At 26.7% G+C, this 14371-nt stretch overlaps 1 protein-coding gene across 27 annotated transcripts in view; it reads right to left on the bottom strand.

Moving 5' to 3' along the window:
• LOC147816847 (uncharacterized) overlaps window positions 1–14371 on the bottom strand; it is a 63580-nt gene that overhangs the window by 37901 nt on the left and 11308 nt on the right. For 25 of the 27 annotated variants that reach the window (XM_087151891.1, XM_087151886.1, XM_087151952.1 and 22 more), the window contains 4 exons: window positions 8520–8685; window positions 6958–7071; window positions 5271–5351; window positions 2054–2110 (listed from right to left, as the gene is read on the bottom strand). In XM_087151891.1, the coding sequence (XP_087008017.1) occupies window positions 5341–5351; window positions 6958–7071; window positions 8520–8685 (291 nt within the window). In that variant the 3' untranslated portion in view covers window positions 2054–2110; window positions 5271–5340. Of the gene's footprint in view, window positions 1–2053; window positions 2111–3273; window positions 3381–5270; window positions 5352–6957; window positions 7072–8519; window positions 8686–14371 lie in introns of all 27 variants that reach the window. The other 2 variants (XM_087151963.1, XM_087151966.1) reach the window with 2 other exon arrangements.

The following is a 14371-nucleotide window of genomic DNA, read 5'->3' as shown; positions in this document are numbered from 1 at the left end:
ATTTGAAATCTGAATCTTATCCCAGTCATGGGTGAAAGTTGGAAAAAAGGCCAAGACTGAAAATTTTTTGACTGAAATACCTAACATACACAATACCCCCTCGACATATACAAACTATCTAAGAAAGCTTTACCATAATACATCAAGTTTAGATACTGTACGTCCCGCAGTGGACTGATCGTTAAGACACGGTTCCCAGCAGATAACCGAAGTCAAGCATCACTGGCTACGGTCAGCGTGCGGGTGGGTGACCACTTGGATCAGTCTGCGTAGGGACCGAGGTATTGGTCCTCGTTAAACTGTGCTTCCGTAAAGTGCTCGACTTCGCACGCAGGTCGTCGGGCTACCGAAGCGGGGGTACCATCCCCTCCGCAGAGGATCAAAATTGTGATGGCATGTCTTCGGATCATCCTCTGGGATGTTTCCCAGACCGTCGCCAATAGCCCATTGTGCAGCTCTAGTGCGACGTAAATTAACAACAATAAATACTGCACAAAAAATATTTATTCATCTGTCTTTTGATAAAATAACAACAGGACATAAGAAAGTAGACCAATAGCGTAGACCTAAAAAATATTTTTAAGGACAGAAAAAAAAATTTCCAATTTCCGTCCGCGGACTTTTTTGAAAGACGGAAATCCATCCTGGGGACGGAAGACTTGCACCCATGATCCCAATTCCCCGTAACTTTTAGCAAAATACAATACTTCAGAGCAGTTAGTAAGATAACTTACGAAAAATACTGAGTGATTTCACACAAAACAGTTATACTTTTCTCCATTTAAAAATAAGCTGGATCTTTAAAACATATTGATGAAAATACTTAACAGAAAAAAATATTCATTGATTTAAAATCATAGGATCTTAACTATTTTAATTGTAATATTGATATTTTTAAACAAAAATAAAGATAAGACATTTCATCAAAATGTTTAATTAAGTTTCAATTAACTGCAAAATAAGAATTTAATTAAGAATTAGAATTTAATCAACAAACCAAAGCAATCTGCAAAACGATCAAAGAATTTCACCTCTACATATTTTGTACAGTTGAAACATTTTATTTGTAAATAGCGTTGTATTTTTAAACATAAATTATTTAAACAAGTACTTTCATGAATTCAGAAGAAAAAAAAATCTCTACTAGGTTAAATTTCTTAAAAATATAATGAGAATTTGAAAATGGTATTTGCTATTGTAATGGACTCTTTCTATCCAAAAACAACATAGAAGGAGAAAACATATGAAAAATAATTATAAATATGAACTAATTGAATGTTTCAGTTTTATAACATGCATATTATTTAAAGTCAGCTATAAATTGTGCTGAGTACCAACATCACAGCTATACGTTGTGCTAACTGAGCAAGCAGGGTTAACACTCAAATCTGGAAGGAAAAACAGAATTCCCAGTGTTTTCTCTGCACATATTATACACAATATATTAAGAAGCAACACAACAATTATTGTGCTCTTGTGTGAGCTACTTTGGGCTATTACAGTGTTAATTGCTAAAAAACTTAAGGAAAAAAATGAACAGATGAACATACTTAAATAATGCTATAAGAAATTTAAATAGTTTAGCATAGTTAAAATATCATCCTTAAATATCTCATAAATCACTTTTGAGTGGTTGAAATTTTTCAAAAGACAAAAATAAGAAACAAAATTCTGAGTTTGTAAAAAAAAATTAAAAAACACCTGCATTTTCCCCATTAATTTAGATGATTTTTAAATTCCCTGTATTTTCCAGGCTTTCTTTATTTTCAACATGGAGTCGCAATCCTGGCAAGGTAACAAAACAAAAACAAACAACAAAAAAGGATCTTATAAATTATGTTAAAAAGGAAGGGAAAAAAAAGAAATAAACTAAATAAAAAAATGACAAATATGCTTTAGGGTCATGTCAGCTCAAGAAAGCAAATATTCTGAAAGGTAAGTTATGAAGATAATTTCAATCACAAGTCACTAAAAAGTAATAACTTATTAAAAGTAGTAGTTAACATATATCGTATAGTATTTCACACCATTGGAGAAAAACAAAGATACTTACCACTCCTTTATTTAAATTTCTGTTGATTTTACAAAATGCATGAGGTGGATTTTCATTCTAAAAAATAATTTAATTTTTAATAATTTTTTTAATGTTAAACATACAAATTTAGGGGGGGGGGGGAAATAAAAAATTTATCCTTTTACAACATTAATGTTCTCATGGCAATAAAACATAGATAATTCAAATTTACTTCAATTTAAATTATGGAAATTCTGATAAAATGTACTAATTTCAATTTATAATTATACACACATTAATATTCACAACATGGTTTCTTAGTATGTTTTTTTAATACAGGTTGAGTCTAAATGGTTTGGTGGATGGTTAAGAAATAAAGTAAAGCAACATAACTTAAGATGCAGGATTATATTCGTGGGGATGGCTAAAAGCAAAGATTAGATTAGCCTGACAGGAGTGGTTGACCTGCTTGTTCGAGAAATCTAACATAAAATTGAAATTAACAGTGGATAAATATGAAAACATTTATTGGCTAACAGCCTCAGAAAATGTAGATTATGCAATGTTGGTTCAGGTGCACCAAAATGATGTCTAATAATAGAAAAATTGTTTTTAATTGGTTTAAATGTTTACAGGGAGGGAAATAAACCATGCTAGGATTATGACAAAGGAAATTCGATTTGGCAATAAACATGTGTGGCATACCATTATATATAAAGCATATGTGACAATCATTAATATCAAGCATTAGCGACTGATGCTGTTGAACGACTGCCTATGAGAAGATTCAGAATTAACAATGGCAGTTCATTTACAAAGATTTTGGTAAGCAAAGGATCTGTCCAAATTTTATCCAACACAAGGAAAGAGGAGAGGCATCAGTGCCTCAATCAAACCAAAAAGAGGTACACACAGACCTATTATAGCAACTTATTCAAAGATTTTAATTTAAATTTATAACCGTTGATGAATAGTCAACCCAATTTTTAGGTTTACGGCTACTAATATTCAACTAAGTATCATTGTAATTTTGAACCCAGTCCAGAAGACAAGGGGACCAGGATTGGGAGAAATTTGCCTTTGTGGAGGACTTTTAGATGAAACTAACTTTTTCTTCATTTTAAGGATTTGCCTGCTTTGAAAAGGCAAACAAAAACACAAACAAACAAAAACAAAATAATCTAATTTTAAGAAACTCCTTAAAACCAAATAGTAAATTAAAATCAAAGGAAATAAAACAAGAAAATAAATTATTTTACCAATCATTTTTCTTAATCATTGTATTTACATCTGTCTCATAATCATATAGCAACTTTACAATTTCCCAATCATTAGCTAATACTGCCCAATGCAGAGGTAATTTACCCTTGAAAAATTTAATATGTACAATAAAAAACAAATCATACAATAATAAAAATAATAATAATAAAATTTTATATTGATGAATAATTTCAAAGAAACATGCAAAACATGAAATAATTTATGAATCAATTCATAAATAGGGTGTAAAATGCAAAAAAAAAGCTGCTATTTGATTGCTGTACAATAATAGAAGTTCAAAAATGTTAAGTGCAAAACACATTTAGGTTATTGTAAAAATACAAGAACTTTTAGTGAGGAAAGCGTGCACATGTGAAGTATGTATGCGTATAATTAATATTATAAATGTTTTAATAAAAAATATCGATGTGCAGTATTTATTTATTTTTAAACTGTGATCAATGACTGTAACAGCAAGAAAAAAAATAGTGAAGCCAATTTGAAAAAAATTGAGTTACTTAAAATTAAGATGATAAAAATTTAAGTCCTGTCTTAATCATCATTATTTATTAGTTTAAATAAAATAAATAAATAAAATTAAAATATCCTATTCTGGCATGATTTAGCATTGGAGCACTACTATTTTGAAATTTAAAAAAAACCCCACAAAGTTAATGTAAATACATAGAAAATCATTTTCGTTAAATGATGAAAATGAAATGGATGGACAGACATGTGACCTGTTTAGGATTAAAAAAAAAAACACTTGAACAACATGATGTGGCAAAAAACAGGCAAATACCATAAAAACTACTAAAAAAAGCTATACTAAACACAAATACTGTGATCGGTATTCAGGAGATATGATCTTACCAGTTTATATTACTGAAAAAGTTTTTGTTAAAAGTTATTTTTTTATTTCATTGCTTTACACGTTACTATACATTACTAGACAATTTGACACACCAAATTAAGCTAATTTAGAAAAAAATAAGCTCACATTTTGCTCTTTTTTTTAATCAGTTATACAATGTAAAAATATGAGGTCTCAAATTAAGATTGAAAAATTCTAGTCGTACAAAATTTAGACAAACAAAAAACTAATTGAACTATTCTAAAGAAAACGAAAATATTAACCAAATCAACAAAGCTATCAATAAAACCTACTTAAAAGGATGCATTCAAAACAGTTACAGCTATTATACAGATTCAGATCTATAGTCAGAAATATACAAATCTAACGTAATAACAAGGATAGATTTCACAACTAATTAAAAGAAAAGCATTAAAAAAATTTTAACAATGAATTTTAATTCAAGGGGTGGATAATACTCAAAATTGAACAAATTGAAAAAGACAAAGAGTTATAAAACTAATAAAAAGAATAAAACTAATCAATTTTATAGTAAATGACTGAGAGAAAAAAGCATGGAATCACAAAATCAGTTTAAAAAGAATTGAGCTACTCAACATCAAGATAAAATCTTAGAACCAATAATAATGATTATTTCTATTTATTCACTTACAAAATAAAAAATAATTAATATCATCTGGCATGATTTAGTGCGGACATAAAATAAATTTTTAAAAAATATCTACAAAGTTTATGTAAATACATAAAGACAAATTTCCTTAAGACACAATCCTTAATTTCCTTAAATGGAATTGGGTAAAAAAAAAATTATTATTATTTTTTTCAAAGTAAACAATGTTAGTGAAAAATGACAATGAAGCAAATGCAAATACATAGACATTCATATCTATAAAAAAATTCACTTGATTTTTTTTTCACATTAAGCAATGTACTATGTGAAAAATGACATTAGAGCTAATTTGAATACACAAACATTAATTTCTATTAAAAGATTAAATTGAAAAAGCTCTTTTTTTCAAATTGAACATTGGAAAATAACATTACTTAGAACTTATGCTTTATAAAATGATATTAATATAAAAAATCAACACATTTCTTTAAAATATATAGTGAGATTTTTACCCAAAAGAATCCTGAATGTTTGCAGGCGTTTCTTTGTGGAGTAACATTTGAAATAAATATGCATGTCCTCCTAAGGCACACCTAAATAAAATCATTTATATTATAAACAATTATTTACATATGGACATTTTGGTCAATTCTTGGTTTATTCCTGTTATAAATTTGATTAGTCTATTTTGATTTAGACATTCCATCCCATTTCTTACTTTTTGTTATTACAGGAGTAGCTATGTTTCAATAGCCTTAAATATAATTTAGCTTTGTTTATTAAACTATTTATTATTTCCAGTGACTGAAAATCAAGAATTTTAAATCCTTTTAAAATTCCTTCACATAAAACATACCATAACCAGTCAAATGACCGTTTAATCGAAAATGTGCTTATTATCCTATTGTTTTTGCACATTTGACTACATGACTTTTTCTAACAATTACATACGGTTAATATTCTATTATTGTTTTTTTTTTTTTTTTTTGTATTTTGTCTGTTTCAAATAATACTTGTCATATACCAATTTCTACCACTATCAGTCATTTGACTGGGAGAACAACTTATTGCTTTATAAGGTTATCGAATCAGAAATTACAATGTAATGTCTGTTCAAAGTATTGCATTGGATGAGTTGCACATTTCTGCAGACTGTTACTCAGTTATTTCAATCAGAATAACTGTGACTTCAAATGTCGAGAAAGTACCAAAAATTTTAGATTGGCATTTTTGTGTCAGAAAAAGTGACCAAAACTAAATGTTTTGGTGAGTAGCTTATATTTTATTCTGATAGCTTTCCTTAATTTCTAACTAACTGTTAGTTTTTACCTAGAAAAATGTCGAAACAATCAAGACAGCAAAAGTTTTTAGAAGAAATAATACTAACTATAAGAATAATTATAAGCTATCATTATAATTCTTATAATTATAGAAATAATAGTATTTAGAAGAAATATGTTTGCGGAAAATGTACAATAGAAACACCCTGTTTATGCAAAGAATGAGTTAAGCAATGATTTAAAAATTCTTTTTCTTTCTGTTTGTAATACATAAAAATTGGCAATATACAAATTTGTTTAATTATAATAAAGTTTTTTTAGTTTTATTTCCTTCCTAACATCCATATTTGATACATTCAATCAAGAAACATAAAGTCTGGACATTTGACAGGCTATGGTAGAAATAAGTATGTATTAAGTGTTGGTATGTTTAGTGTAGGATAAAGGCAAATTCTATTGCAAAAAAATAATGCACGATTTTTAAATTCAGAATTATTTAGTTCAGAACAGAAAGTAAGATAATTTTATTTTGTTGCATAAATGAACAAATAATGTGAGTCTAAGATTAGTATATAAAATTTTGTTACAGTACTGTCGCCTTAAAAAAATAACAACGTTTCAATTAGTTAATCTTTCTTCATACCAATATTTAGTTCAAACTTGAAAAATTTAATTAATCCAATATTTTTAAAATCACTGCAAATATGCCACTAATATATTTTTAAAAAATTTAATTTAGAGGATGATAACTCAATTCAAAATTAAAAAATTCTATGATAAGAGTAATGTATTGATAATAATAGATTATCTTTAAAATCAAATGAAAGAGACAAATCAATAATTGTGAATCTCTAATCTATAAGAATTTGTAACTACATTTGCTAAAAATAATAAATAAGGGTACGATCCCTTAACTCACAGGCTTTCAGCAATGGCGTCATTCCACATTTGTCTTTCTTATTGATAGGCATGCCATGCTTTACCAATAACTTAATTGTAGATAGATGACCCTTCACAGAAGCATAATGAAGACCTACAAGATAATTATTTAGATAAAATTGACTACTTAACGGTAATTAGATAAAAGGCAGTTTAAATATTGCATAAGCACCCAGCAGGAGAGAGGGAGTTTGCCATCTACTTATTTTTGCTGCCAAGGGAGGAGGGGAGTTAAGACCAATGCGTGTGATATTAAAATCATCTTAACACAATACAGAGTTTTGATCTTCCTGAATTAAATGTAATTATCAGGGGCTCACAGAAAAACACAAAATTATTACATGTTCAGCTGGGCATGCGCGCAGAATATGTTACATTGATCGAATGAGGCTTGGGGAAAATGCAGGTAATTTTTTATCTAATTAACAAAAAATATTGCTAGAAAATTTTGTGAGGATAAAAAATGTGTTACAAAACGAAACGCAAAAAAATTGTTACAAAATTTTTCTCTGTAAAAATAATCAATATATACATTTTTAAATTTTGTTTTAATATATTAACTTAATATGGCAGTTTTTTTATTTGTTATTTTTAATTCCTAAATTTTATACAGAGTTCCCATTCAATTTCAGAAGAAAAAAATTCCCTGACTTTTACAGGTATATCAGGCAAATTTCAATGAAAATCTAAACCAAATTTAATCTGTACCATGCAATTTTACATCAAAAAATTTAATTTTCTTATTTGTGATGTCAAATATAAGATTTTGTGAGCAGACACATATAGTACAAGGAGAAAGAAACATGGAAAAAATTTCACTAAAAAGTGGAATTTTATAAAATAATTGTAATAGATGTTAGAATTATTTAACGAGAATCTCAATAATTGATTACTGTTACTAACAATTTTAAGACTGCTTATTTTCTAGGTATTATATAGGAATTTACCAAGCTTTTTGTAAAAAATTGAAATTTTCCCTGACTATCCCCTGCTTTTTAGAGTTAAAATAAAATTCCCTGACAATTCCAGGTTTTAAATATCCATGGGTTTATAAGGAGACCTTGAATTTTAAATAATTGTTTTAAATTAAATAATTATTGCCCTTCGTTAAAAAAATATTATTACAAATTTTAACAATATACAAACTTTACTTTCTAAATATAGTTTGAAAAGATAATTGTAACATGAGTATTATAATTATAAATTTAGAATTAGATTTATAATTATAAATTAACAATAAATTTAGGAGAAATTTCAAACCAAAACAAAAAAAGAAAAACTTTTCTGGAGAAATATTATGGGAAATATAAAATGATCTGATAATTTTCTGCTCTCCTGGGCAGGTCTACAAAATATACCAATATATATATATATATATATATATATATATATATATATATATATATATATATATATATATATAAATATATATATAAATATATATATATATATATGTATAAATATATATATAAATATATATATATATGTAAAATATGTATATAAAATGTATATATATATGTATAAAAGAAAGAAACTTAATACCTGTCAAACCATTTTTGTCAGAATAGTCCAGTACAACTCCATTCGTTGCCATAATTTCAATGACGTCATTAGCATTGTTTGCAGCAGCCCATAAAATTGCATTCCTTCCACTGGCATCAGCATTGTAATAAATGAAAGATCTCGATAATAATGTTTCCACAACTTTCTAACAAAATATACAAAACAATTCTTAAAAATTTCAGTAGCTTCAAAAACAAGGTGTTGAAAAGAGATTTAACTTGAACTTTAAATGCATCGTAAATATTTAATAACTTTAAATACACTGAGGAAAATTCACAAAAATTAAAATTTCTCAGCTGTATCTACAACATGTTAATTAAAAGACAGTTGTTACACTTAAACTTTTAAAGTTAGTGAGAAGGAAACTTACCATAATTATACATCTGATTCATTGCAAATGCTTCTTTTAAATTTTTTTTATACACTAAATCATGAAAAACATTATTTTTAATTGTTATTACACTAAATTTTTATTTTTAAGAAGGGTGAAAATAATTAGAAATTATTATTTTAAGAAATAATACTTAAAGTTTTTTTTTTCATTATGCCTACCATTTTTATTATCCATATACAAAGGACTCACTTAAGTCCATACTTACCCTCTTAACTTTTGCCTGGATGCAGCAAGTTATAAAAGCAGTGTCTAGGTATAATAAAGTGGTTATGCTCTACAAAACCAGAGCTTGTAATTAACATATTTAGCTTGTTTGACAAAATAACATATTTAGCTTTCTTAAGAGTTTTGATTAGGGAAGCATATAATTTAGTTTTACTTGATCCATTATATTTATAATCTCATCAATAAATATGATTAGAAATATATAAATTTAAAATATGATTGCCTAATTTGAATAAACATAAAATGATATGTATACCTGATTATGTTTTACTGAGTAACATGTATAGCTGCCAACATGAATAGGAAAAAAATCCAGTAGATTTCATCAAATTAAATAAATTTCGAGATAATGTACTAATATTTTATACATATGGAATTTTAGAAGTTTTTATAGTCATCAAAATAGAAAAACTGCTATGTGTTGCAGTTATGATTGACATTAAATGAACTTCTTTGAAACTAATTATTATAAGTGAGGCTCGCATCCATATTTATTAGTAATATTTATTTAAATATTTAAGCAAGTAATAATCTGTGCAAAATTTTAATTTTCATAGGGAACCTACTCAATTTTAGGAATTTTCTAAAATGTATAAAAACCATCAGAATTTTTATTAAACCAGTAGACCAGGGGAGACTTGCAAAATCGAGTAATCTCCTGGAAAATCCAGTAGAGTTGGAAACTATGAATATGGTAGGTAATTGTTGTAACTCTAAAAAAATTAATTTAATAATGTTTAAAACTAAAATAATCTGTAAAATGTTTACAAAAATAAGGGTTAAGTTTTAAATTCTTTATTGGTCCGTAATTACATATCTTCGTTTTTTAAAACAGAGAAAAATATTTTTTTTAAACAGACATTCATTAACATACAAATAAAACACGCAAATTGAAAATTTATTTTTCTTCAGAAAAAGTATTAATTTATTTTAAAACTAGAACTCTACTTTGCATTAATTTAAGTAAGAATTTCATCTAGAGAAATATAATTGCTCTTTTTGACAAATTTCAAATATATTTCTGTACTGAGAAAGTTTTAATTTAAAATACAAGTTCAAAAATCCAAACAGGGTTAAATATGTTTAAAAAATATAACCATATCAAATTATGAGGAAAACTTAGCATTTATACTATATATTTACTACTTGGCATTTATACCATCATCATACTATACTATATATAAGGCATTCATACTTAATATTGGTATTTATACCAAAAATACTATATCTAAGTATGAGGGGAAAAAATTGAGTTAATTGTAAAAAAATAGCTTAATAAATAAAAAAAACCTACATAAATTATAAAAATAATACCAAATGCAAGAGCAAAAATTTAAGAATTTCTAAACTTTAGTTAATTAAAATGAAATGATGAAATAAGTAAAGAAAGATGAAATAAGTAAAGAACTTATAAATGAACAAAGAAATATGTTTCAAAAATGCCATCATGCTGATAATGAGAAAAACTGATATTTTGAATTCAGTTAAAATGTTTTAGCCTTATATAGATATAAGAAAATCACAGCACAAATGACAAAGATAACCCTCAGAACCCAAAATAGCATTCAGCATTTCTTAGTTTTAATTATTACGTAAATTTATGGAGAAAAAATATGCTAAAGTAAGCAAGTAACATATCTATGAACATTGTGAATATGTAGAAATACAATAAATAAAATGTAAATGAATTTCTTACAGCATAATTATGAAAAGCAGCATAAGGTAAAGGAGTTGCACCAGAGTCATCAGCACTAGTGTAAAGGCTATTTTTCAATAAAATATCAGCCTTATCAGCAAAGCCTAATGCACAAAAATATGCATCATCAACTATAATGACATAAAAAGATGCCAAATAATAATGCCAAAGACTTAACTAGTTAGTGAAAACTTGAGATAGAAAAATTTATCTATCCAAAGTTGATCAAGATTTGGCAAAATGATTTTCGAAAAAAATCAGTTATCAATCAAAGTCCTGTAATCACATTGCTTAATATCAAATAAAAACCATTTTTTAAGTAAAATGCTTAGATTTCTAGCTAAAATGGATAAGACTATTATACGATTATTACAAACTAATCCTTGATTGAAAACAACCATAGTTATTTTTATTCAAGCTCAACATCTTCATGAATTTATATGTGCAAAGACTTACAATTTGTTAGTTAGATTTCAAATCAAGAAAAAATTATTTAAAATCAGGAAATATAAAAAATAAACTCTTCCAATTTTCACATGACAGAGCAAATCAATCTTCCTTATTTACATATTTACATGGATGTAACTGAAATATGTATAAGTATTAAACAGCAAATTATTACATATATATATATAATCAACAAACTGCAAAAAACTTTTTTTAAACTTGAATTTAACTTCTTGCCTCTGGAATATATTTGGGAAAAATGCGCCAAAAAAGAAAAAAATGTCTCTTTAATTTTGCTTCCTAATATCATCAAAATGTAGGAAATAGATAATTTTTTATAAAAACAAAATTTTAAATGAAATAACTACCATATTCAATATTTTCACATGAATGGGAAATGTTAATGTACAGTAATTTTTCTCAATTGTCTCATTTTGAAAAAAAATGTCTCTTTAATTTTGCTTCCTAATATCATCAACATGTTAGAAATCAATCATTTTTTTATAAAAACAAAATTTTAAGTGAAATAACTACCATGTTCAATATTTTCATATGAATGGGAAATGTTAATGTACAGTAATTTTTTTCAAATTACAGCAAAATAAATCGAATGCCATAAATTTCAAGATAAATATAATAAACTAATAGAAAAATATTATTATTTATATCAACTGTCATGAATTCCATCCAAGAGAAGAACAGCAGAATTTGAAAAAAAATCTGACAAATGGCTGAAAACAACAGAATCTTTCTCAGGAAAATTCAAAAACAAGTATCACCATCCAATGGTAAAATGGTAAATTACATATTATGCATTGGAATTGAAACACCGATTTTTCTCTTGCACGAACTCAGGCCAGCATTCTAAAATTGGCGCATTTGCCTTACCCGAATAGAGTTCAGGCATTACAGGCAAAGGGTTAAGTTATCAAGTGAATATTTTAGATTTAAATAAAAAAATTTTATAAATGTTTTTGTATAAAAACATTTATAAGATTAATATTATTGATCATATAAAGATGTGTAGATATTTGAACAAATTAAGAAAACACTAATAAATTCACATTACAATTACTGAATGGCCTATGTTCAATTTTTATTAAAATCTGTAATTTGGTCAATATTTCTTCAATGAAAAAAAATTCATTATTTTTGAAATGAAAATACAACAAGTATTGAAACTAAACATTTTTGTTAAAAGTAAAATGTCCTATCAAAATCCTATTTTATAATTCAAAAATTATTAAATGTTTAAATTCAATTACTTTTTTATATAAAATGGACAAAAACATAAATTGCATAATTTAGAATTGAAAAATCTGTAACATAAGGTTTCTTCCTGTATTTGCTAAATGTTAAAAGATTGGAAGCTCCTCAATTCATTCTTTTTTTAAGATCTTGCCATTAAAAGATATTCAGGTTTTTTTTCTTTCCATAAAACAATTTAAGAGTGCAGCAAATTTCCATGAAGAATGTGGTAAAGTCATGATACAATAAAAAGTCTCAAATTTTTTACTTCATTATATAGGGCAGTTAATCAGGCATCTCAACTCTCATAATTAAAAAGAAAATCTCAATTAGTCTTTATTAAATCAAATTATTCAAAGGGAGACTAAAATTTCAAAGTGCTGCTTGTTGACTGCTCTATGAGTGCAAGAATCCAGCACAGTATAAGCGCATGCAGATCCACGAGTCATTGAAATGATTGGTGCTTCTACACGATAAGTATAATGGTACACAAGAACAGACTATGGCTCAATGAGTTGTGAAAATCATTAGTAAAACATTGTGAAAACCACGCTTTTTGTTACCTGTAGTGACAATCAATGTGGCAAAGAAAAAATTTAATTTAGGAAAAGAAAAAATTAAGCAATTTTTACAAACACCCAATCTAAAAAGCATCTTTAAGTACTTTTTAAAAACGTTCTGTCCCCTGTCTTTATTCATCGATCAATATGCCCATTGAAATTCTTCTTTATGTTCGTAGAAAAAACAAAAAAATTCAGAACAAAAAGAGTTTTGGACAATTAAGGTTTTGAAGTAGAACTGGTCAAATGCCTGCATTAGGTAAAAGCAAGAATGTAATTTGATACAATAGAAATGAGATTAATAAGAAAAAGACTTTTGTTCATACATATTTAAAGTTTGGTTATAATTTTGCTTACATACATCCGCTGACGAGATTTTATTCATGTTGGATATTCCCATGCTTCAAAGAATGCATAATACCTTCTTTTCGTGTTCCCTTTGTGATTTATTGTGTTTTTGAAACAACATAAATTGCGTATTTGGAAATGTTATAAAGCTTAAGCTAAATTACTGGACAAGTGAATTTTGTTATTTTAGTAATTAGTTATAGGATGCACTCTATTCAATGAGGAAAACAAAAAGTCCAACTAAACACGTTAATTTATATATAGGTAAAAAACGAAAATTGTGGTTGCTTCTTTGGAGAGACAAAACTGATTTTTGAAGACAAATTTAGCACCAAATTGGGTTAAAGCTACACTTTTTGCTCAATGAACAAAGCTCATTGAGCAATGGTCATTAGTTCATTGAACATTAGCAATTTTGAAGAAATACATATATTTTTTTTCATTTTTGAGCAGAAAGAGCCAAAATTTTGTTTTAAAGCATTTTGAGCAGCTGTTCCAATTCAAAAAAGAAAACTTACACGAAAAAGTACTATGCAAATGCTGTTATAATATACATGCTGCTGTGCTGGAGATTTTTTGCTACTGGTATAAAGGTAAGTGAGCTATTGTAGAGTCCCTTACTAAAGACATATAAGTCATACTACAAATGTGCCTAATCATCATAAAAAAATTTTCCTGTGTTTATTTGTGCAACTTAGATTAGTTTAAAAGTTTTCTTTGAACTGTGTCCCCTCACAGTACATAAACAAATTACACGATATAAAATTCTTTTAACATTGTTAACAATTGTTTGACATGAGTTTTAATTATTAAAATGTAAATTGAGCAACAAACGCAATGCATGAAAACAATAATAGTAAATAACTCACAAGACGGAAATACAGTTTAAATTCATTTTTAAATCAATTTTTAC

The sequence above is a fragment of the Parasteatoda tepidariorum genome, chromosome 1, assembly GCF_982258835.1.
Source record: "Parasteatoda tepidariorum strain Cologne lab strain chromosome 1, Ptep-v5.0, whole genome shotgun sequence".
Taxonomy (NCBI): Eukaryota; Metazoa; Arthropoda; class Arachnida; order Araneae; family Theridiidae; genus Parasteatoda; species Parasteatoda tepidariorum.
This window is presented reverse-complemented; position numbering and strand designations above follow the sequence as displayed.